At 33.8% G+C, this 23,331-nt stretch overlaps 4 protein-coding genes and 1 non-coding gene across 5 annotated transcripts; all 5 read left to right on the top strand.

Annotated features, from left to right (window-relative positions):
* Positions 1-818: 818 nt before the first annotated feature.
* TRNAG-UCC (transfer RNA glycine (anticodon UCC)) lies at positions 819-890 on the top strand. Its single transcript has one exon. It is a non-coding gene; the product is annotated as a tRNA-Gly (tRNA).
* A 542-nt stretch (positions 891-1,432) lies between these two features.
* LOC141684666 (uncharacterized) lies at positions 1,433-3,616 on the top strand. The gene is made up of 6 exons (XM_074489744.1): positions 1,433-1,911; positions 2,004-2,133; positions 2,218-2,299; positions 2,382-2,433; positions 2,531-2,585; positions 2,722-3,616. Exons 1-6 carry the CDS (start codon positions 1,549-1,551, stop codon positions 2,889-2,891), a joined length of 852 nt encoding a protein of 283 aa, XP_074345845.1. The 5' UTR covers positions 1,433-1,548; the 3' UTR covers positions 2,892-3,616.
* Positions 3,617-5,469: 1,853 nt separating this feature from the next.
* On the top strand, positions 5,470-6,624 carry LOC141686793 (heavy metal-associated isoprenylated plant protein 39-like). Its single transcript, XM_074491872.1, has 3 exons — positions 5,470-5,547; positions 5,780-5,855; positions 5,988-6,624. The coding sequence occupies exons 1-3, from the start codon at positions 5,542-5,544 to the stop codon at positions 6,344-6,346; spliced, it is 441 nt and encodes a 146-aa protein (XP_074347973.1). The 5' UTR covers positions 5,470-5,541; the 3' UTR covers positions 6,347-6,624.
* A 3,615-nt stretch (positions 6,625-10,239) lies between these two features.
* On the top strand, positions 10,240-12,877 carry LOC141684245 (1-aminocyclopropane-1-carboxylate synthase-like). The gene is made up of 4 exons (XM_074489116.1): positions 10,240-10,559; positions 10,738-10,869; positions 10,955-11,115; positions 11,673-12,877. The coding sequence occupies exons 1-4, from the start codon at positions 10,401-10,403 to the stop codon at positions 12,703-12,705; spliced, it is 1,485 nt and encodes a 494-aa protein (XP_074345217.1). The 5' UTR covers positions 10,240-10,400; the 3' UTR covers positions 12,706-12,877.
* A 3,797-nt stretch (positions 12,878-16,674) lies between these two features.
* Positions 16,675-18,789, top strand: LOC141686685 (WRKY transcription factor 22-like). Its single transcript, XM_074491737.1, has 3 exons — positions 16,675-17,173; positions 17,591-17,704; positions 18,245-18,789. Exons 1-3 carry the CDS (start codon positions 16,806-16,808, stop codon positions 18,693-18,695), a joined length of 933 nt encoding a protein of 310 aa, XP_074347838.1. The 5' UTR covers positions 16,675-16,805; the 3' UTR covers positions 18,696-18,789.
* The last annotated feature ends 4,542 nt before the right edge of the window (positions 18,790-23,331 follow it).

Below are 23,331 nucleotides of genomic sequence, written 5' to 3'. Positions count from 1 at the left end.
CCGATCTGATTGGGTTTTACCGAACCCGAATATTTCGGGTTTGGATTCGGGTTCGGGTTTGATTTTTAAATCCGAACCATTTTTGGGTCGGGTTTGGGTTTAAGGCATACCGTTCCGACCCGAACCCGAAAACCCGAAACCCGTTTCATTCCGACCCGAACCCGAACCCGATCCGAAACCCGTGTTAATATATAAATAATATTTTATATTTTATAAGTAGTAATATAATATATAATATAATATATTACTAATATTAGTACTAAAAAAATTAATTTTTATAAATTATTGCATTAAAGTCGTTTAAATATGTTTTTAGCAAGTATGTTCAATACAAGTATACTAAAGGTCAAGATTGTTGCATTATTTTACTAACAGTTTTAATCATAGAGGTATGATTCATTGTCTTATCTGAACCCTCTAATTCAATCCCAAAAATTTCAATATCGTCGTATTGATGAGCACTTTGCTCATATCAAATCATAATAATTTTTTACTAGAATTTGTGCAAATTAAGGTACAATTTGATAGTGATCTACAAACCCGAATCCGAACCGAACCCGAACCGAACCCGATGGGTTCGGGTTCGGGTTTAGTGGTTCGGGTTTTTCCGAGTTCGGGTTCGGGTTCGGGTTTAGCAAAAAATAATCGGGTTCGGGTTTGATTTTTGCCAAACCCGTTCCGACCGACCCGATTGCCATCCCTAGACTGGGACTTTAGAGTGGATGAGGGTGCAGCTATTATACATTATGGTTCAGTTTGTTTGATTTGTTTCTTTTCTTATGTATACTAAGCTTTTTTGAAACGTTTTGAAACATCTTGCGTTTGTAGTCCAACGGTTAGGATAATTGCCTTCCAAGCAATAGACCCGGGTTCGACTCCCGGCAAACGCATTTATTTTGACTCAAATAAATCCAAGATAATTTCAACATTTTCGTTGAATGAAGGGAATCAAACCAAACATATCCAGTATATTTGGCTCGTATAGTAATAAGATACTAAATGAGAAACTATGGTCTTCACGTTTTGATATATGTCTGTGGTAAACTTTGACAGTTCCTTGTCTGATGATCTTTTCAGGTCAAACAACTTTGCTGGCATGCCTCCCTGCACCCTGTGCTGCCCAGCAGTATTCTTAGCCATCTTTCGAAGAGACCCTATGTCTCGAAATCTCTTTGCTAAAGATTGAAGAAGTCTGGCTGAGAAGCTCGTTCCCCAGTAAACATGCATCAACCTGAGATGCATTAGTAAAGTGAACAAGTTGTAAGACTAATGCAGCTCATAGATAAGTCGCAAAATGTCACCTACTCATATGCTAAACCAGAACAAGAAACTTGCACTTGTTCTTTGTTTAGATGCCAAGGCACAAAGAGTTGCACAAGTTAATTGTTGCTTGAATGCCCTCTCAACAACGTATCTTCATCTTTTCCTTTTCATCACCCTTCCTTTCTCTGTAATTATAGATTTCATATACATCGTTTTTATTGAGAAAGAACACATTGCCCTAACTTGACAGAAAAGAAGAAGAAGAAGAAGACATTGCCCCTAGCAATGGCAGTTTCCATGGTGTTCCCAGGTCAAGTATTCGGGAGAAACTCGTGCTCAAAAGCACTGCAGGGGCTCCAATTTCCAGTTTACAAAAGAACAGGGCAACAAATGCATGATCTCACAAAAATGAAAAGGAGGCTCAAGTACAGCAACAAGGGGATCACTACCAGAATCAGACCAGGTGATAATCATAGATTGCAGGCAATTAAATCATCGACAAACAATTCAAATTTTACGCCTTCAGATACAATAGAGCAGTTCTTTGAATGCATCAACAACAAGAATGTTAAGCAACTGGGCACATATTTAGCCAATGATTGCTTATACGAGGACTTCTCCTTCCCTAAACCTTTTCAGGGGAAAAAGGTCATTTCTTCAATTTGAAACTTTTCATAAAAATTAGTAACATTTATATTCAATAACATTAAGCTGCTTTTTGTGTTTCTGAACAACTGCAGGAGGTTCTGAATTATTTTCTGCAGCTTACGAGATGTATGGGCGATAAAATTGAGTTCAATGTGGAAATTGTCTCTAAAGGAGAACACGACGATGGCGATGGCTTTACCATTGCAGTATACTGGCACTTGGGTATTTAAGACTGAAACTGTTTCAAACTTCGTATTCTTAGAAAATTTAACGATGAAAATTTATGCATTCAAATATCTGAAACAGACTGGAACAAGATTCAGATCCCTTTCACGAGAGGCTTCAGCCTGTTCGTACTATCAAAGAGAGGAGAAATACTACTGATCAAGTAATACTCCGATAACATTGTCAGATATCGCGTGAAAACTAATAACATCTTAACTTTACTAACATAGTGTTAAATTGTGCAGGAAAGTTCAAGTTGTGACTGAGCCACCACTAAAACCAGGAACACTAGCACTGGTAAAGTCTTATTATCGTTAAATGCTTGAACAAGTAACGTCTTCGAGTAGAAACTGAGAACCGCTGACATTTCTGTTGTCCGTGTTTCAAAATTTAGAATTTGTTGAAGATTGTGACTTCCGTATTCGATGCATTCCCGGAGGCAACCAAATGTATGTGTTCGAAATTTATCTCCATGTCTTGAATTCTGAGATATACATGTTAAGGAACCAGTCATTCTAAAAACTCGAGGTGTTAAAGAAATGACAGGATCTTATATTAGGATTCTAACGATACGTTTTTCTGCAGGGTTCTTGCGAAGTCCTCATGTAATACTGCACAGGATCTACAGTCTAGTCTTGGCACCTCTATTAAAACCATTATTAGCTTGCTACATCAATCTCTGGAAACTGATAGCCACTGCAATCATCTTCGCATTCAACGTTTATCTTCAAATTTCGAAACTTTTTAACAGGTAGAGAACATCCCTGATATCGAAAACTTCCTGCAGATCACAGGACAGTAGGATCAACCTTCTCCTTTAACTGTTGGTGTTTCGCCAGCATTTTAATTCTCTAGTGCACAATAAATCACAAATGCTTGTGAATGATAGAACTGTAGAAACGATACTGCATCCACAAAGACATGCCGGAACAGTTGAATTCGTGAAAATACAGAATAATAAGAGTAAATTACAGAATTTTGGCCGTACTTTACACCGATTTTCAAAATAATGGCCAAATTTTCAAAACAATGGCTAACTTTTCTTTCCGCCTTTAAAAAAATGGTTGTCGTTAACTCCCGTTAAGTTTTCTCTGTTAAAAAATATATTTAAAGTGTAAATTACATACTGGTGGCCGTACTTCATATTTATTTTTAAAATGGTGGCTAAATTTTTAAAATTTTTAAATAATGACATTTTAAAATTTTCATCGGTAGGAAAAGTTTTAAAAAAATTTCCTAGATTTGATCCTAATACTGGATGTGGATTAAGAAATTATTATCACTTTGGTTATAAGTTTTTTCAAAGGGTGGATACTCTTCTCTATATTTTTGCTAAATTTTGGTTATAAGATTTAACGGGATTTGACGACAGCCATTTTTTTGAAAGGCGGAACAAAAAGTTGGCCATTATTTTGAAAATTTAAAAAATTGGCAACTATTTTAAAAATCGATGTAAAATGCGGCCACCACTTTGTAATTTACTTGAATAATAATAATGATGATATTTCATTTTAGGTAGAATACTGGTTACAACTTTATCGGATGATTTAAAAAAAAATCGATGATTTATCGGCGATTTATCAAAAATCAATCAAATCGGATAAATATTTTTGACCAATTTTGTGCAATTTATCGACGATTTTTAAAAAATCGGCCAATTTCTCAATACATTAACTGTGACTCCCTTCATCCCTAAAAACGTTTTCTATTTGTGTTGGACAAGTTTGCCAATACACACTTTTGATTGTTAATATCTAATTTCGTATAAGTATTAAATATATAAATTCAATTATATTAAAGTACTTATAAATACAAATTCAATAAAATAACTCATTTATATATTTAATTTTATAAATTAATCGTAAATTAATAGTAAATCGCTAATGTCAGAAGTCAAAATAGAAAATATACAACGAGAGGAGGGAGGAGGGAGTAATATTGCAAGGGGACTGTCATGCCGCCTTTGTTTAAGAACTGAAAATAACCAGTGATACAATATGTTCACTCACTCACGTTTACATTATAGAGTTGACTTTCTATTTGTCTTGTAATAAACCTCGAAATGCTCCGTTGACCTTCATTTAAGTAGGCACGATTATTCTGTCTACTCTAAACTAAATTTCAAACGTAAAAAATGTTAAAATAAAATCATCTAGAAGTATGAATGTATAATTACAAATTTTAAAAATCAAAACTAATTTATTGACTTGAATCGATTTGTAATTTATTAAATATTTTTTAAAAGTTGAATAATTTATCAAATCGATAAAATATTTTTAATTTGACTGATTAATCGACAATTTTTGAAAATAAACAATTTCTGGTTTATATATGCATGATGAAAAAACCAGCAGGAGTTGCAAGTGGATATCAAACAAAATTGGAGTCAGTTACAGGGTACATAAAAATATAAGAAATAATAAATAAATTCCTCTAATAACAACAAATTTATTTCATACTTTAATTTGTTTTGGAATTATTCCATATTTTCCACAAATCTGACTTTTTCTTAACAACTCCCTCAATTTAAAGTCTTTAATTTTAATTGGCACATAACTTGTAAGTTTAAAAGATATGATGCCTTGGTTACAAACTCAATCATTTCTTTAGTTCCAACCATGCTTATAAAACTTTGTTGAATATTATCATTACATTCTTCTTCATTTTTATTCCTTTGCTTCTAGTCCATTGGCCGGACATAGGTAAATATGCAAACTTGTTCAAACCGGGGGCATTTCCGAATTGACTGGCAGCTTATATACTAGCAATTTGTCACTCCCATAAACGATACGGCATAAATTCAGGTATCCGAAACTTCATATCCTCATTCCCGGAAAAATATACGGTATAACTCCCGATAACTCGAGCGTTCGAAACTTCATATTCTTGTGTCCTCGGAAAAATATAGTATGAACTGCAAATATTTCGGTGTGCTGCGTGGGCGTAATTTAACACTAATTAGATTTAATAAAATCATTGTTATAAAAATTGGCCGATTTTTCCAAAACTGTTGATAAATCGCTAAAAATCGGTCAAAAATATTAATCTGATTTGACCGATTCCCGATAAATTATCCGATTTTTAAAAAACACCCGATAAACCCAAATCGATAACTAAATTGAATAGTTCCGATTTTCAAAATATGTAACCACGAATAAAATAAGTAAATGACAAATCTTTTTAAGTGTACACACAATCTTTTGATATAGCTCTGGAGGCAGTATTAAATTGCAACACTTGGAAGGTCGTTTTTAGCAAATGACGTATAGAAAGAATTGTCCCCACTGCTCTGTGTATAAATATTCTACAAAATACACATAAATTCTCAATACACACGGCTGCTGTTTTCGAATTAAAGCTCAAATCTCTTCATTTTAACTGCGCAAGTCAAGGATTCTTTTGGAAATGAAGGTGAAATTTCCTTTGAAAGATACTTAGGAGGGGTCTTGGAGTCATTAACTAATTATAAATAGTATTTTATATGTTCGACATTTATACGTTTAGACAGTAATTCTGTTGCGAACAATTTTTATCGTGCTAAAATGTGTTCTCCATTGAGCGCGACCTCATCTCGTAAACCTTTTTTCATCTCTTGCTAAGAAAATAATGGCCTTTAAATAAAATTTTGTTTGTTGCATTGCAGAAAGTTGTAGTGAAGGTGGATATATTTGAAGAAAAAGAAAAGAAAAAGGCCTTAAAAACAGTCTCCAGTCTCTCAGGTACCAGTATCTACAATCAAAAGGACTGATAACAAGTACTTATGACGTTTTCGTACCGAGTGCAGAACACTCCCGCGTTATCGGTATTTAAGTAGAGTACTAATACTAATCAGTGTGACATTGTGTTTGTAGGAATTGCGTCGATATCAATAGATATGAGCGACAGAAAGCTAACAGTAATCGGAGATGTTGATCCTATCGGTGTGGTGAACAAATTGAGAAAACTATGGCACGCAGAATTACTATCAGTTGGTCCTGATAAAGAACCAGAAAAGAATAAAGACGACGAGAAGAAAAAGGAAGAAGAGGCGAAGAAGAAGAAGGCTGCTGAAGAAAAGGAAAAAGAAGAAAAGAAGAAAAATCAAGACGAACACGTTCAATATTATCTCAAAAACTATCAGAATTACCCTCCTTATGCCACGCCTCAGTACGCGCCCCAGTACGTTGTTACTGGTGCTGACGATTATCCAAGTTCATGTGTTATCAGTTGAATAATTATTCTGAAAATATATGTACATAAAGAAATGGACCATATCCGAGTTTAGACAAGTGTTTCATCTCCCAATGATAAATTTTGGTTGAATGTGATGATATCAGGTCTGTGTTATTGTATCTGAAATGTTACATGCAAGATACTGGTAGAAGCTTGCTGAGAATAGGGATATTCTGTACATGTATTTGCAATAACATGACATGAATTGTCATTGGTTCCTAATCTGTTTGTTCCGAGAAATCCATCAGTTGTTTTGTGTTCTATGAAATTATTTCTGAAGTAAAACATCACTGCAGTTATATGTATGTTCAACATCATAAAGAAATTTAAGAAGTATAGGGAAGAACCTTTTTTTGAGTATATGTTCGATTACACTGTTAAGTACCACGAGGAAGACCCCTCAATTGTACGATACGTTTGATTAAATGAGGTGGGAGGACTCAAACCTCAGACCCTCCTAATGCCATGTTAAGTAACATTGTTGTTGTCCTTAACAAGATCTTATGTTATTCAACATACACCAGTATGAATACTAAATACTCATCACATCAGATATTTTCACTGATTTTTTTCATCATCATCATTCATCAAGCTCCCTACTACCGAGATCATACACTATCTCGTATAATAGACAAGGTACCTGGAAGAAACTCGTGCAGCTAAGAATTCACGCGGTCACAACTGTTGTACTTCGTCTTGGTAAAGTCTGGGACTTCTTAAAGTTCCGGTGAACCTGCAATAGCCCTGTAATTCAGTACATCTGGTTAATAATTCTAACTTTTTAATTTTACGCTTATTCTTTTAACATGATTGTGACAAACTTTTCTGATTGGTAGGGGTTGAGCTGTATGCTTGTAAATCTGAAAGGTCACTTGATGTTTTGTAGCCAGTTTTCGTCTAAAGCCTGCTGTTTAAAAAAAATGAAAAAGTATAGATGTCTACACTTGATGTCATGGACAACTACTTCTCTTTTAAATTTTGTTCTTCTGATGTAACATACCCCAGGCGTGTTATTTAATTGTGCAAGTGTGCAATTTTAAAAACCAAGATTCTGTTAGATTTCAGTGTCTTATACAATTTGAGCAGTCAGATAATGAACTTCTAACTATTATAGATATGTTCTTTCTGCAGTTCTGCCTATTAGGCTTCACATTAAAACTATCTTCCGGTACTTAAGGCCGTGTACTGATCCTTCAGAAAACTTTCCTCGTTGACAAATCCCGTTACTCCATTAAAATTGCAGAAGAGTTCTTCTAATTCAGGGCTAAAAATGTGGTCTCCGTAGAACTTTTCTCCTGTTTTAATGCAAATTTCATGGTTTGCTTGCCCATATTTGCAAAGAATCACATTCTTAACCAATAACCATCCAGGCTCTGAGCAATAAAATGAGGATCCTGGCAGCATATTGAGTCCAACATTCCTAATTGAGTCCATCTGGCCTCAAAAGTTGGATGATCAAAAACTATTTTGATTCGTCTAAAAATGGTCTATAAAACCTCGATCCTTGTCTGTGCTAGTCCTCGGGTAATCTGGGCGTGTTGTTGAAGTGATCTTTCTATAGTCTGCAGTCTGCACTAGGGTATTTCTTAACAAACTTGCAGCCAATTCTAGTCCCTGCAATCTGGCCGTGTCATTTACAGAATCTTCCTTTACTCTGATCTAGAAAGTTTCTAGACGAAATTTCAGCAATAACATCAAAAATATATTCCTCTGCAGTTTCATCACCAATATTTGTTCGCGACAAAGTGATTTCCTTCTCATTAACAGAATAAACAAGTTCAGTGAGATTTCCTGTTCGGGCCTTCCTCTACTACATTAAGTTTTTAGTGCGACTCACGTTCTTTTGCGGCCATCACTGCTCTTGCATCCTGTAATCCATCCCAAATATGCGTTAAATTTATAATTACTATACAAATCAATATCAGGACCTAATAAAAACTGTACTGATATGGCCCTGGGATTCAAATAATGTCTATGTGCATTCATTGGGAGACAAGTCACTCTCAGTTGGTAAACTGAGAGGTCACTTCTAACTTCTAAGGCAGCCTTGCTGGTCTATTAATTTTCTGTTATTTTATCTTGTCCTACTGAAAATAATTGAGGGTAATGTGTTGTGCACAGGATTTACACAAATAATCAGTACTAGCAGAGATTGAGACACTGAAAACTGATCATATTCAAGAAATGATACGACGCACAAAATCCTAGCAAGTAACAGGATCAACTATTTCGAAAGTTCGTGCCCAACATGAAGAACTGAAATACTCCCTCCGTCCCAATTTATCTGTCTTGTTTGACTTTTGATGGTCAAATTGACTTAACTTTGACTGTAAATAAAAACTCATTATTTCATTATTTTGAAAAATTCTAAGTTATCTATCATCCAAAAACATGAATTTCGAGAGTTCTTGCCCAACATGAAGAACTGAAATACTCCCTCCGTCCCAATTTATCTGTCTTATTTGACTTTTGATGGTCAAATTGACTTAACTTTGACCGTAAATAAAAACTCATTTTTTCATTATTTTGAAAAACTAAAATATACATATAAAAGTAGATTAAACATACTTTCTAATGATATAAAGTTTATAAGTATTTTCGATATTATACTAGGTGAAATTTCCGGTCAAAGTTGGGTTAATTTGACCGTAAAAAGTTCAACAAGACAGATAAATTGAGACGGAAGGAGTATTTTATTAGGCACCTGCTGCTGATCTTCAGAAAGTTTAAAATCAACACTTGGATATATTGTTTGCTAAATCAAGAATCAAGGGTCAATCTTTAAGAAATTATTTTTGCTAGTTTTAACTATAAATTCCATATAATACTAGAATATTCAACTGTTGAACACATGCATCTCATTTCATGTTCTTAACTTGGTGTGTGTTACTTTCTTGGAAAGAATGAAATAGATTGTTGATTATTGAAGTCTAGATTATCTTATTATTTTAAGAGAACTATTTCATTTCATATTTCTTCTAGTAAAATTCATTTAATCTTATTATATAATGAGAACTATATAATTATTTTCTAGATTTTTTCTTATTATTACTTCCCATTTTTTTTTGAAATATTTAAACTCGAAAAACTTAACATGAATAAGAAAACTATTTCATTTCATATTTCTTCTAGTAAAATTCATTTAATCTTATTATATAATGAGAACTATATAATTATTTTCTAGATTTTTTCTTATCATTACTTCCAATTTTTTTAGAAATATTTAAACTCGAAAAACTAACATGAACCGGCATGTTTACAGATTTCAGAAATCGAAACTAATCAGTTAAAATATCGATTTATAATTTTTCAGCGATTTTTAAAAAATTAAATAATTTACGAATCAGACAAATATTTTTCCAAAAAGTCAGCTAATTTGTACTATTTGTGATTTTTTAGGGGCACGCGCTAAAAACTCAGGTTTAACGGGTTATCAAAATTTTAATATCAAGCACCGATTGTTGGGCACACACTAGAAAAATCGACCGTAATAATGGAGCTTACCAGAATACTTCTCCTTGTAGGATGACCTCCACACCATGGCATATTTATTGCATTCTTGTGCTAACATAAACACACATTTTCGTGAATGGTAAAAGATGAATGTGTCTATGTTTTCAAAATCAGATCAAACCACAAAAAAGTCAATTCTTTTGCTTCATGTCATGTTGAATTGTGGACTACATTTTTTCCAACAATTGACTAAAACCCCACATGAGTCATTTTTATGTTACTACTCTATAATGCAGTTTTAACCAATGACAAATTAAATCATGAAACGTGGCCGCCTAGGGACCTACGCTATGTTTATTGATTCTTCATCGAACCTTCTTAAATTTACTCATAATACCTGCACACAAGTTCTATATAAATGGTTACTATCATCTCAATTGCTCAAACATCTAACATTCATATACCCTTTGTAGTTGTCGGTGTAACCGATCGTTCTAAAATCTTCTGGTGTTAGTTTAACGGTAACTGTAACTAAAATTTGTCGATTGTTTTTTACTATATAGTTAAATATTTTTCGGTTCTGTATCGAAAGTTTTGAAATGGCATTTGGGAAGAATTTGTTGTCGAAAATGGCTACGAATGACGGACATGGCGAAAATTCGCCTTATTTCGATGGTTGGAAGGCTTATGATAGTGATCCCTTTCATTCCATCGAAAATCCTCAGGGAGTAATTCAGATGGGATTAGCCGAAAATCAGGTTTTTATTTTGTTTATAGCCGATAAATTTTTGTTAATTTTATATTTACGGTTGAATATACGTGTCAGAATGTCAAAAATCAGTTAAAATGAGACATATCGACATAATGTTAATGCGTGCACGCAGACATTACTGAAAAAATAGAGTATTTTTCTGAATTCTCCTCCTGATGTTGCAGCTCTGTTTTGATTTGATCCAAGAATGGATACTAAAGAATCCAAAAGCTTCAATCTGCAGTCCTGAAGGAGTCAATGACTTCAAAGATGTAGCGATTTTTCAAGATTATCACGGCTTGCCTGAATTTCGAGAAGTAAGGACCAAAGATTTGCAGCTGTCAACATAAACTCTGCAACTTTTTTACTAGTGTTCTTACCCTTCTTCAATGAAATTTGCAGGCAATTGCCAAGTTTATGGCAAAAGTTAGAGGTAATATTGTAGAATTTGATCCCGATCGCGTTGTTATGAGCGGAGGAGCTACCGGTGCTCATGAAACCATGGCCTTCTGTTTGGCAAATCCTGGTGATGCTTTTCTGGTGCCAACTCCATATTATCCAGGGTTAGTAGTGAACCTTTATTGATGTTTACATGATTGACAACAACAAATACAATGGACTCGAACCCGAGTCCGTCCCTAACCAAACTCTGATACCATGTTAAATAACTAGTCACACTAAAATCATAAGGTGGTAGAGAAAGGCCCGAACATGATTTTATACTCATTAACAATACATACCTAATATGTTGCATGGCCCATGCAGTCAACTCATTACCATGATAAAACAAGTCTACAAATGGAGCATTCTTGCTAGTCGGTGGCGGAATCAGAATTTAAATTTTGAATAACTCGGGCTAAAACATTTAATAATAAAACTAACTCAGTCTTCGTCACTAGGCTAGGGCCTCATCGATAACACTTCATATCGGTGAGTAAAGCTATAACATTATTGAAGTGGGGCTTTACAACATTTGTTTGTCTGGCAGTGAAGACTGTAAGCAGACCCCAGTACAGAGACATTTCATAACCACTATCAATTATAAGTGACAATGACTGATACTCACTTGACAATTACACAAGAACTAAGGAATTTACAGATTTTTTTCGATTTTTTGCAGATTTGATCGTGATTTGAGATGGCGAACGGGAGTGAAACTTCTCCCGGTTGTCTGTGAAAGCTCGAATAATTTCAAGATCACCAGAGAAGCTTTGGAAGCAGCGTGTCAGAAAGCAGAGGAGTCGAATATCAATGTTAAAGGCTTGCTAATTACAAATCCATCAAATCCATTAGGCACAATTTTAGATCGCGATACGTTACAAGGCCTAGTGAATTTTATCAACGAGAAAAATATCCACCTCATCTGCGATGAAATTTATGCTGCCACGGTTTTTACCAAGCCAATGTATGTCAGTATAGCTGAGATACTAGAAGAGGACAAGAGCTGCAATCGCGATTTGATTCATCTGGTGTATAGTTTGTCGAAAGACATGGGCTTTCCTGGCTTCAGAATTGGAATCATTTACTCCTACAATGACAAAGTTGTAAGTTGTGCCAGAAAAATGTCTAGTTTCGGATTAGTCTCAACTCAGACTCAACAACTCATAGCAAACATGTTAGCAGACGAAACATTCATAGAAAAATTCATATCCGAAAGCAGGAGAAGATTAGCTGCACGACACGGGGTGTTCACCAGAGGCCTAATGCAAGTCCGAGTTGGAAACTTGCAGAGCAATGCAGGTCTTTTCTTCTGGATGGATTTACGACGCCTACTTAAAGAGTCCACAGTAGAAGCTGAAATGGAGCTCTGGCGCGTAATTATCAATGAAGTTAAGCTCAATGTTTCTCCAGGATCATCCTTTCATTGTTCTGAACCAGGATGGTTCAGAGTCTGCTATGCAAACATGGATGATGAGACAATGAGAATTGCTCTACGACGAATCAAGAAATTCGTACTTCAAGCTGATGAACGTGAGGCTGCAGCTAAGAAACATATGTGGCACAAGAATCTGCAACTCAGTTTATCATTCAGAAGGTGGGATGAGACTATTATGAAGACACCAAGAATAGTAACTCCACATATGATGTCTCCTCATATGATAATGTCGCCTCATTCGCCTCTTCCATCGCCTCTGGTTCGAGCTAGAAACTGAGTTATCGTTCAGTGATTTATCGATTGATGTAGTTTCTAAGTTCTAACAAAATCAGGAAAATTATTGCTTGAATTAGTGACTTGTTTACATGAGATTGTAACTAGGAAAGTTGAGGCGTTTGTTTGCTAACTTAAGTGCCTATTTCGTTCATTCTTTCATAACTTTGTATTTACTGTTTTTTGTGTTCAGTATAATACTCGATAAAAGTTCGAGCTCAAGTTCGAATTCGATATATTTTTAGCGAACTGAAACATGAACACTTAAGAGTTTGGTTCGATTCGGCTGATTTACGGTCCTCACATCATTCAAGTAAGCACTACAAGATGTTATAACAGTTTTTTGTAGCTCCAAGATATTGCATGCCTCACTATGAAAAAAGATTATTACTAGATTGTCATTTTTTTAGCTCATCTCCATCAAACTATTGTAATTAGATTATTTTTATATTGGAAGCTGTAACTATGATCATCTCATTTAGCAAAAAAAAAAAACTATGATAATCTCTCCTATTTTCATGATTATTTTGGAGCAAAATCTAGCTAAAATATAGTTTTATAATTTTTTTTATGAATAAAAATAGAATATTTAAACTTTTATTCAGAAAAAAAATTAAAAAAATTATAGAATCATACTTTTTATTTATGTTAAAATACGTGTCGAATACTTTTTCAAAAACGATAATAATTGAAAGAGTAAATATGCGTCCCTGATTGCTTTCAATTATAATTGTTGTATCATGGCTTTTGTTTCTCGTTATTTGGTTACTCCTTCGTCCCTAAAAACGTTTCCTATTTGTGTTGAACATGTTTGTCAATACACACTTTTGATTGTTAATATCTTTAATTTCGTATTAGTATTAAATATAAAAATTTCATTGTATTAAAGTACTCATAAATACGAATTCAACAAGATTACTCATGACTACTCATGACTATATTTGATCTTATAGATTAGACGTAAATTAATAGTTAATCGTTTACCATAAATAGTATCAGAAGTCAAAATAGGAAATGTAAAAAGGGACGGGAGTATTATATATTTTGACTAAAAATTTGACCAGAAATTACAGTTGGAAAATAGACACTACTGAATTGGATTCAATTAAAGGACTGAAGATTAATCTTTAGATAGAAATAATTTTTTCTACAATAGCTAGTCAGACCTGAGACCTGCAACATTGACTTTGGACTTATAAAGTAAGAAACTCAATCAATGGCCCTCAAAATTATAATTATGGTAGGGGTATTTTGTGATGTTAATTTCAAACAAAATTATAATTATGATATCGAGTTGTATTCGGTATAGATCACTTAAATTTTAAACGTGTACATTGCTTGTATTATCGTGCATTTTATACTGTAATATTATATTTTGTACTATACTAAAATATCATGTAATATTATAAATAAAAAATATACGGTATACTGAAATGGATCTAAATGGTCTAAGATTTAAATGATCCGTGTAAAAATTTGACTTGTGTTATATAGTATAAAAAAAATTACAAAATTGGTAAATCAATTTGAGTAAATATCATCCAATTTTATGATGTCAGGTTTTGTGCTCATGACCACACTCCAACAATAATTATTTCTGAGTCAGTATAATCATTATTTTTTATAATCTTTATTGATTAAAACTTTTATACATCCAAGGAGCCATCATAATTAATACTATATTCGTCCCAATTTATCTGTCCTGTTTGATTTTTTGCGGTCAAATTGACCAAATTTTGACTGAAAATTTCATATAGTATATAATCGAAAAAAATTATAAAAATTATATCATTAGAAAGTACACGTAATGTACTTTAACACGTATTCTTCGGTTTTTCAAAATAATGAAAAATTGATGTTTAATTTACAATCAAAATTGAGTCAATTCGATCACAAAAAGTCAAAAATGACAGACAAATTAGAACGGAGGGAGTAATAATTAGTACGAAATCAATCAAAATTTGACACATTATAACTTCTAATTGGACATAAAACCGTTAGGTTTATTTTTTGTTAGTGAACTGAGAAGTGGTGGATCTAGTGTGAGAGTCAAAAATAAAATTGTTGGGTTGGTTCTAGGCTGACCTAATTAATTTAGAACCTTGTATAGAATAAAATTGGGCTTTCACCTTTACCAGAGATGGGCTCATAAAAGATATGGTCACTTATTTATGGGCTATCATATCATTTTATTTGAACAATCTTAGTATTTATGACTTGACTATAATAATAAGTTCGGGGCACAATACCCACTAACTCCCATGAGTTTGGTGCATTTTGATTGGTCCTCTAATCATAAATATTGATGGACCCCATGTATTTACAACAACTCCATCAATAAAAATGCACCAAACTTATAAAATTTAGTACTTATTGTGTGCTCTTGGACACATATTAGAAAGACCGTAATAAGTTTCATAAATCAAGATTCAATAGTAGTTTTCATGAGTACCAAACACACACGTTGTTAAATGAGGAAACCCTAACCTAGAGCTAGGTTTCCACACTCTCTAGAAATGAGCCCCTCTAAGTATGTATGGTATCTCCTTAGTCCTTTGTCCTTACAACTTGCGAGCGTGAAATATTTGTATGGTTGTAAATTCTTATTTATACTTTTCAGTGGAGATTAGGGTTGCTCTATGGCTGTGAGCTGTCTAGGAATAAAATTTAAAAAAAATCAAACAAATTATTAATAATAAAAAAATTAAGGATTTTCTTTTAAGAAAATGTATTTACATGATAGTATGATATCCATATTGTCTCACTTTACAGATTATACGTTCGCGCGGTTCACCGGTTTCACTGAAAAATGACCAAATTTTTTATATTGAGTTTTTACATAATTTTTTGTAGCATTATATATCACTTTATATGTATAACACACATCTATGTGTACACACAAGTCGGGGATCTTTTGCGAAAATAACCTTCTCATTTTTTTGAACGAGGGTGAGGTTAAGTACATTATATCATCAGGAGACAATGCTTGCTTTATGTGATATTATTGGATACGTTTTATTGATTAATTTATGATACCCATATTTGTTCTATATAATCCTCAATAATACGGGTAATAACATTAATTATTTCACCTTCTCTTTCGAATTTTCAATACCCGTTTTTTTAATAAAATACTCCTAATTTTGACGGGTACTAAATTCGATCAAATATGGTTAATTTTACCATGGATCCTAAAATTAACTAATTTGGTTGTATTTATCCGCGGTCCAATTTAGTTCAAAATATTTTATCAAAAAATCAGTCGCCCGTTATTTACATGTTTTCGGTTAGGAATCGGAAAATTTGACAAAATTAGTTAATAACAATCCAAATTATTTTGACACCGAAAAGTCATCGATTCGACGTATTATCGATAAAAGCCTTATATATTGCACTATAAAAAAGGAAAATCGAAAAATTTTAAATCCAATAAATCAGTTATTTCAACACTGGGGAAGACTTCGTCACTTACTACATAATTAAGATCCACACATACTTGCTTCCATTACATGTCATTCACGACTCGGTCAGTCTTTCTAAAAAATTCCGGTCAATTGTTATCGTTTCTGACATTCTGTCTGACACGTATTTTAAGATGAATATAAAATATATTTATATTAACTTTTTAAAAAAAAATTAATCTGAATAAAAATAGAATGTTTAATCTTTTATTTAAAAAAAATAAAAAAAAGTTATAGAAGTATACATTCGAAAATTTTATTGAAAATAATAATTAAGAGGGACGCAGAGAGTATATGTTTTGCTATATTGTTCTAAATATCCATTTCCTGGTCAAAGGCCGCAAATTGTTTTTCTTCGTCCTTTTTAGGTTTTACCCTAAAAAAACCCTTAAGCATTACAAGCAGCAGCTATTTGAGAAAAATAAACGCGTTTTTAGCATTCGATGACAAAAAATCAAAGTCAATCTATTATTATAATGGGATCCATAATTTCAACTCCAGTTTCCCTGTAATCTTCCTCATCTGGCTTCATTCTCTCCCACTTCTCACTATATATGAACTGCAATCCGCTTTAATATATTCTCGTATCCGATACTTGCACACCTATCCATACAGACGCTTATTTTTCGTTTTTCGAATCTTGATGGCAGAATATTGTAGCATGGAGGAAGACTGGGGTTTGCAAGCCATTGTTAGAGCATGCAGTCATGATCAGTACACAGCTAATAGTGTACTTGACTGTAATTATCGCGACGATCTTTTTTACGATTTTCCTGATTTTGAAGAGTTGAAGAACAATGATGGTTCACTCACTGTGGATGAACTAGATGATCTTTACAAACCCTTTTGTGATCCGACTGCTATTTGCTCTTTGTTGCCACAGTTGGAGCATTTAGATTCTTTAGGGCATGAAGTTAAATCTGAGCAAGAATGTATGAAGGTTCTTGAACTTAATGAAAGTGTTGCAGTTACTAAACCTGCAGCCATCACCCCTGCAGCTAAATACAAAAGGTAATCAGCTTTCTTCACTACAACACACATAAGGATTTTCATGACAGAAATTTTACACTAGTTCCGTGGTAATTGCTCCATTTATGACAAATAATTTATGTCGTTTATATAGTTAAACCTCTTTAAAGTAATAGGAATGGGATCGAGAAAAAATTTTACTTTAGCGAGTTTAATTATTAATTTATCGGGAGTAAAAATATACTGTTTCCATTATGTTGGGACCGGAAAAAAGTATTATTTTAACGGGGTTATTATTTTAACGATTATTAGTTAATTGAGGTTCAAGTGTAGTCTAGTTGAAAGTTGGAAAATATGGTCACAAGTTCAGCTTCTTAGAGCTGTGTGTGTGTTTCTTGAAAGTTGAAGTAACCTTTAGATTAGCAAATGTATTGAATCTTTTTTGGTTAATTTATTCAGGAAAAACCAGCAGAAAAGAGTGGTGGTTCAAGTAACAGCTGAAGGTCTTTCTTCTGATTTATGGGCTTGGCGTAAATATGGTCAAAAACCCATCAAAGGATCACCTCATCCCAGGTATATATTCTCTAATAACATCTTCGGTGCTAGAAACCCTTAGCAAAAAAATCCTGCATCGAAACTATTATACATAATATATATAAATTTGAACACTCCAATCATCTAAAACCCGTGGCTAAAATTATAGCCAACATTCTCATATTAGCGAAATTTGTCGAATGTCTCTAGAGTCGTAACAAATCTCTAAATATAAATTTAACATTATAGTCAGTTCCATTGAATTAACTTACGGCTTAAGCAAATTTTAACTAATCATTATTTTTATATTATTTTAGCCAACCATTTAGCTAATACCATTAGGGATGCTCTAACACGGGACAGATGCATACCCCCACTTTGACTTTTTTTTAGCTAATTAATTACACCACGAATCGAACTCCTAACGTCCCGCCCCACAAAAATTTAAAAATATCATACTGTCCTTCCAAAATATACTCGATGTCCCCGAAAGAAAATTTTCTGGATCCGTCCTGAATCTACATTTTCACAAACTTGACAATGTACTAATGGCTTTGTTGTTTTTTTGAACTGGAACAGAAGCTATTACAGGTGCAGTAGCTCAAAGGGATGTTTAGCAAGGAGACAAGTTGAACAAAGCTGTACTGATCCCGGAATGTTCATCATAACCTACTCAGCAGAGCACAACCACACACAACCAACTCGTCGAAGCTCTCTTGCAGGAACTAATCGCCTAAAATTCTCGACCTCGAAAAGAACTTGTTCCGGTGAAAGCCGTGTGTTATCATCAACAACAAAATTAGTAAAAGTTGCAGGTGAAGAACCAGCTGTCAAGAAGATCAAAGAAGAGAAAAAAGATAGGACTTTAGACGATATCGATGAAGAATTAAGGGGTCAAGGTATCTGCAGTGATGATCATGAGTTCGTCATTCCGGATTCGATCCACAAGGGTTTCTTGAATCCACAAGATTTAGTTTATTTGGATGGACTAATTTCAAGTTCATCATTCTATGGTTGTTCTTCACAATAATTAAAAAATGTGTATGAATTAGATAGCTATATTAAAACTCTCATTTTCATATCTAGAAATTTGAGTCGTTAACACTTTGATTGTTTCTCGAGTAAATTTAGAAATTTAAAATTATTCAAATTTTTTTATACAATAATACAACATGTTAGATAGTTGCCGACTCGGTGACGATTATTTTTAAAAACAAAATATGACTAATAATCTTACAAAATAATAAGACGTCATACTTAAGAAGGAGATAATATTATTCCCGCGATACATCTATTGCAAATAATATCCAAATTTATTATACTGTAAGCATTTATAAATATTGGTAGACTCGGTGCGATCAACTTGAACTTGGGAATGATTTTATAATGCGAAAGATTGATATTGCATGTGTATTTCACCATCATCGAAAGCGATGGTCAAAACTATACATCTTAAATGATGGGCATGTTTGGCTGCTCCTATTTAAGTGACCTATTCACTTAGATGTCTGTTCGTCAATTCTGATGAGTTGGTTTAATAGCTTATAAGCCGTAACAGTTTATTTATGAGTGTTTGTCGACCTAACTTATAAGTTAAATTTACAACTTATAAGCTGATAAGCTGAATGTTAGTAATTATATACTTTTTTTAACTTATTTTTGATTTTTCATCTTTTATGAATTCTAGTTTTAAAAAATATTTTTTAAAAAGGATATTTTAGTCCATTTAAGTAAAAAGAATAATGAATTATAAGTAAAATATTTATCCATACACTTATATAACTTATAAAAATTAATCAACTTATCACTTATATAAGTCAATTATTCAATTTAAGTCATAAATTGCTTATTTTAAGATTTTGTCAAACGAGCACTTATAAGCTCGTAAGTACTTATTGACGAGTATTTGTCCATCCAATTAATAAGTCGAATTTATAACTTATAAGCTGATACGTTGTATGTTATCAACAACAGACTTCTTTTCAACTATAACACATCTTCCTCCAAAAATATTATGGACAATTTTGTTTAATAAAATATATTATATAAAGGTACCTCAGACCACCCTTACTTTTGATACTGATGATATCCATGAATTAAGATTGTTTCTTAAGTCTCTGCATGTTAGTTATAGGGATCAAATCTTAGAGAATGATAGAATCAAGAGTTAGAACTCTGAGTTAAAGAAAGTTGTATATAATTGTACTCAGTAGGCGAGTAGGATACGCTGTTTGGGTAGATATAAACGACGTTGGGGCTAAAACAGAAAAATAAATACTACTGACACAGAAAAATAAATACTACTGACGCTGTCAAAATAATTATACTATTGAACTGGGCTAAAAACAATTTAAACTAAAAGATAAATCGTTTATCGATAAAATGACATCAGGCTAAAACTATAATATATCACTCACTCTTTTAACAACTATAATTAATATAATATTAAAATTAAAATAATAAAATAATAATTATTTAAAACAACTGTGCATCGCACGGGTTTTAGGCTAGTATTAAATTAAAGTCATAAATTACTTTTTCTTTAATAAAATCGAGATTTGTTTTACAAAACTCGAAAAATCCATTACAGTTATTCACTTTAGTTTTCAGATCTACTAAGGTAAGAGCTTGAATTTTATAATAAAATTCAGTTTTTGGATTCAAAATCTCTGGTCTAACAACATATTACAATTTGGTGTTATTTCGAGATTTTTGAATTTTGGGTTTTTTCCGTATTGTTCTGTTCAAGTTATTATTTGTGTGTTTGATTGTCTCACTTTATGTGATGTGTCTCGCTTTGTGCGATGTGGTGGTTGTGTTGAAAATAAATTGGATGGTGTATTGGGAGATCTGGATATCTCACATCAACAACACTTTCGGCAGGTTTATAGCTGGTGTCCGGCAGGTACATAGTGTGAAAGCAATATGTGATTAATACATGTAAATCAAACGAGTGTGTGCGTGAGTAAACGAAATCAAACAGAGAAAGAAAGGATATAAACAGAAGAGAGATCTTCGAGTCCAGTTGAAACTGACTCCTTAAAGCTATTTCGCCTCTCACCGTATGTGTTAGTCGATAGCCTCCCAGGATAAAATGAGGTAGCGGCGGCATTACGGATAACGAGCACCTTCAGCGAGCTTGAACGGGCACGAAACTATCACCAACAGAGAGAGAGAGGTATGGTATTGTGTTTAGAGACGAATATGTTTTTGGTGTTTCTAACCCTAACACCTTAGAGGTGTTTATATAGGTGTAGATAGACTTGTCCGCTACTCTTTTCCATAATTAAATATCATTAATTATGGAATCGGTGTAATACTTGCAAACTACTCTATTCCATAAATAATCTGAAACAGAATCAGATTAAATATATCAAGACATACACCATATGAATTAATCTGAAACAAAATCAAATTAATTTATGCCATAATATTTGAGCCAAAATCTAATGGAAAATAATAATTTCCATTATTAAGAGAATATCATCATATCTCACACATCTTTTAGTCATAATGATCTCACACATTTTTTAGTCATAATGCTCAAAAATATGACTTACCAATATGGGACTTATACCCATATTTTCCATCAATCCCCCACATGGGTGAGATTGGTGATCTTAGTAGCACACACCAGACAGACAGACAGACACAAGGCTTGACTTGGTGATAGTTTTTTCGATCAGATATAGCATACGATAGGTATAGAATGCTCCTTGAACCTTCGCTCAAGTAAGCATACCGACTTTACTGGTAGACAGTAGACGTGCTTGTCCTTGAACTGTTCGACCGTTTGTGTAAACGATGATATACTTATCACAATATCGTTTCTGACTCGTTCAGCTCTCATGAGTATGTCCATTTTGGTCATGGAACATCGTCCTGGTTCTGCAGGAGTTTCTAAAGAATTGTGTCTCGCAATTCTCCTTTGAAGCGGTCCCACTTCTCTCCCACATAGGTGATCTTTATCTTATAGAGTAACCCGCGTTTACTCAACTGAATTCCATGCGTTCACTCCTGAACTCCATGTATTCATCAAAGATCATTAAAAGCTTAAAGCTTAACCTCGTACCTTACGGGTCTCACTGTTTCCTCATCATAGGAACAGGCCAGGGGTTACCCCCACAGTGATTTGGTCATCATGATTTAGTTGTCCCATTGAACCAAGTTCTTGGGATCTCCAGTCAGCAATGGTTGGGTGTCCACCATAATGTCGTTAAGCAATAGGCTTAAGGCCCATCCCTCTCGATGATTTCTCAACCACTTCTCTTGATAACCCTTTGATTAGTGGATCCGCGATATTATCTTTTGACGGTATATAGTCAATAGTGATAATTCCTGTTGAGATCAATTGTCTAATGAAACTGCGTCGTCGTCGTATTTGACGAGACTTTCCATTATATATCGTGCTCTGTGCTCTGCCAATAGCGGATTGACTATCACAGTGAATCCCTATTGCAGTTACAGGCTTTGGCCATCTTGGAATATCCTCCAGAAACTGACGTAGATATTCAGCCTCTTCGGCGTATTTATCTAGTACCACAAACTCAGCTTCCATCGTGGAATGAGTTATCACCGTTTGTTTTGAGGATTTTCATGATATTGCTGCTCCAACTAATGTAAACACATAGCCACTCGTAGACTTAAGTGCTTTCTTGCTAGATATCCAATTTGCGTCAGTATATCCTTCTAATACTGCTGGGTATCTGCCATAGTGCAGTCCATAGTCTCGAGTTCCCCTCAAGTACCTTAGTACCCTTATGATCGCTTTCCAGTGATCAGCTCCCGGATTACTCGTAAACCTACTCAACTTGCTAATTGAGTATGCAATGTATGGTCTTGTACAGCTCATGAGGTACATCAGACTACCAATTATCCTCGAGTATTCCAATTGGGAAACAGCTACACCTTTGTTCTTGGATAGGTGCAAAGTCATATCCACAAGTGTCCTAACTTTCTCAAAGTCATCCTTAAGAAACTTCTCAAGGATCTTGTCAACATAATGTGGTTGACTTAATGCGAGACCCTCTGATGTTCTAGAAATTTGAATTTCCAGAATTACATTTGTTAGTCCCATGTCTTTCATGTTGAATCTTGATTTCAACATGTCCTTTGTAGATTTGACCACTTTATCATTGCTTCCGGCAATAAGTAGATCATCTACATATAGTGTCATCAAGACATAGCCACTCTCGTTATCCTTGTAATAGACACAACTATCACATTCATTGATTTTGAAGCTATTGGTCAGCACGACCTTATCAAATTTTTCATGCCATTTCATAGGCGCTTGCTTCAAACCATACAATGATTTCACCAATCTACAGACTTTCCTTTCTTGTCCAGGGATGACAAACCCTTCAGGTTGTTCCATATAGATTTCCTCATCTATGTCTCCATTTAGGAAAGCTGTTTTCACATCCATTTGATGTACAGTTAGATTACGCATTGCAGCGATAACAAACATCATCCTTATGGATGTTATTCTCGTTACAGGAGAATATGTATCAAAGTAATCAAGGCCTTTTTGTTGCTTGTATCCTTTAATTACAAGTCTAGCCTTATACTTATCGATAGTGCCATCCGTTTTCAACTTCTTCTTGAAAACCCACTTGCTACCTAATGGTTTGCAACCAGTTGACAAGTCCACTAATTCCCAAGTATGA

This window comes from Apium graveolens, chromosome 9, assembly GCF_009905375.1.
Source record: "Apium graveolens cultivar Ventura chromosome 9, ASM990537v1, whole genome shotgun sequence".
Classification (NCBI taxonomy): Eukaryota; Viridiplantae; Streptophyta; class Magnoliopsida; order Apiales; family Apiaceae; genus Apium; species Apium graveolens.
The sequence above is the reverse complement of the archived record's forward strand: the minus strand, read 5'-3'. Positions and strand labels throughout refer to the sequence as shown.

Bases quoted from the DNA above. Each gene is read 5' to 3' on its own strand.
- LOC141684666 (XM_074489744.1), top strand. From the start codon at position 1,549: ATGGCAGTTTCCATGGTGTTCCCAGGTCAAGTATTCGGGAGAAACTCG. The intron at 2,134-2,217 runs GTATTTAAGACT...TATCTGAAACAG, and splicing joins TGCAGTATACTGGCACTTGG to ACTGGAACAAGATTCAGATC. The intron at 2,434-2,530 runs GTAAAGTCTTAT...TTCAAAATTTAG, and splicing joins AACCAGGAACACTAGCACTG to AATTTGTTGAAGATTGTGAC.
- LOC141686793 (XM_074491872.1), top strand. The intron at 5,856-5,987 runs GTACCAGTATCT...TTGTGTTTGTAG, and splicing joins AACAGTCTCCAGTCTCTCAG to GAATTGCGTCGATATCAATA.
- LOC141684245 (XM_074489116.1), top strand. From the start codon at position 10,401: ATGGCATTTGGGAAGAATTTGTTGTCGAAAATGGCTACGAATGACGGA. The intron at 10,560-10,737 runs GTTTTTATTTTG...CTGATGTTGCAG, and splicing joins TGGGATTAGCCGAAAATCAG to CTCTGTTTTGATTTGATCCA. The intron at 10,870-10,954 runs GTAAGGACCAAA...TGAAATTTGCAG, and splicing joins GCTTGCCTGAATTTCGAGAA to GCAATTGCCAAGTTTATGGC.
- LOC141686685 (XM_074491737.1), top strand. From the start codon at position 16,806: ATGGCAGAATATTGTAGCATGGAGGAAGACTGGGGTTTGCAAGCCATT. The intron at 17,174-17,590 runs GTAATCAGCTTT...TAATTTATTCAG, and splicing joins CCTGCAGCTAAATACAAAAG to GAAAAACCAGCAGAAAAGAG. The intron at 17,705-18,244 runs GTATATATTCTC...GAACTGGAACAG, and splicing joins AAAGGATCACCTCATCCCAG to AAGCTATTACAGGTGCAGTA.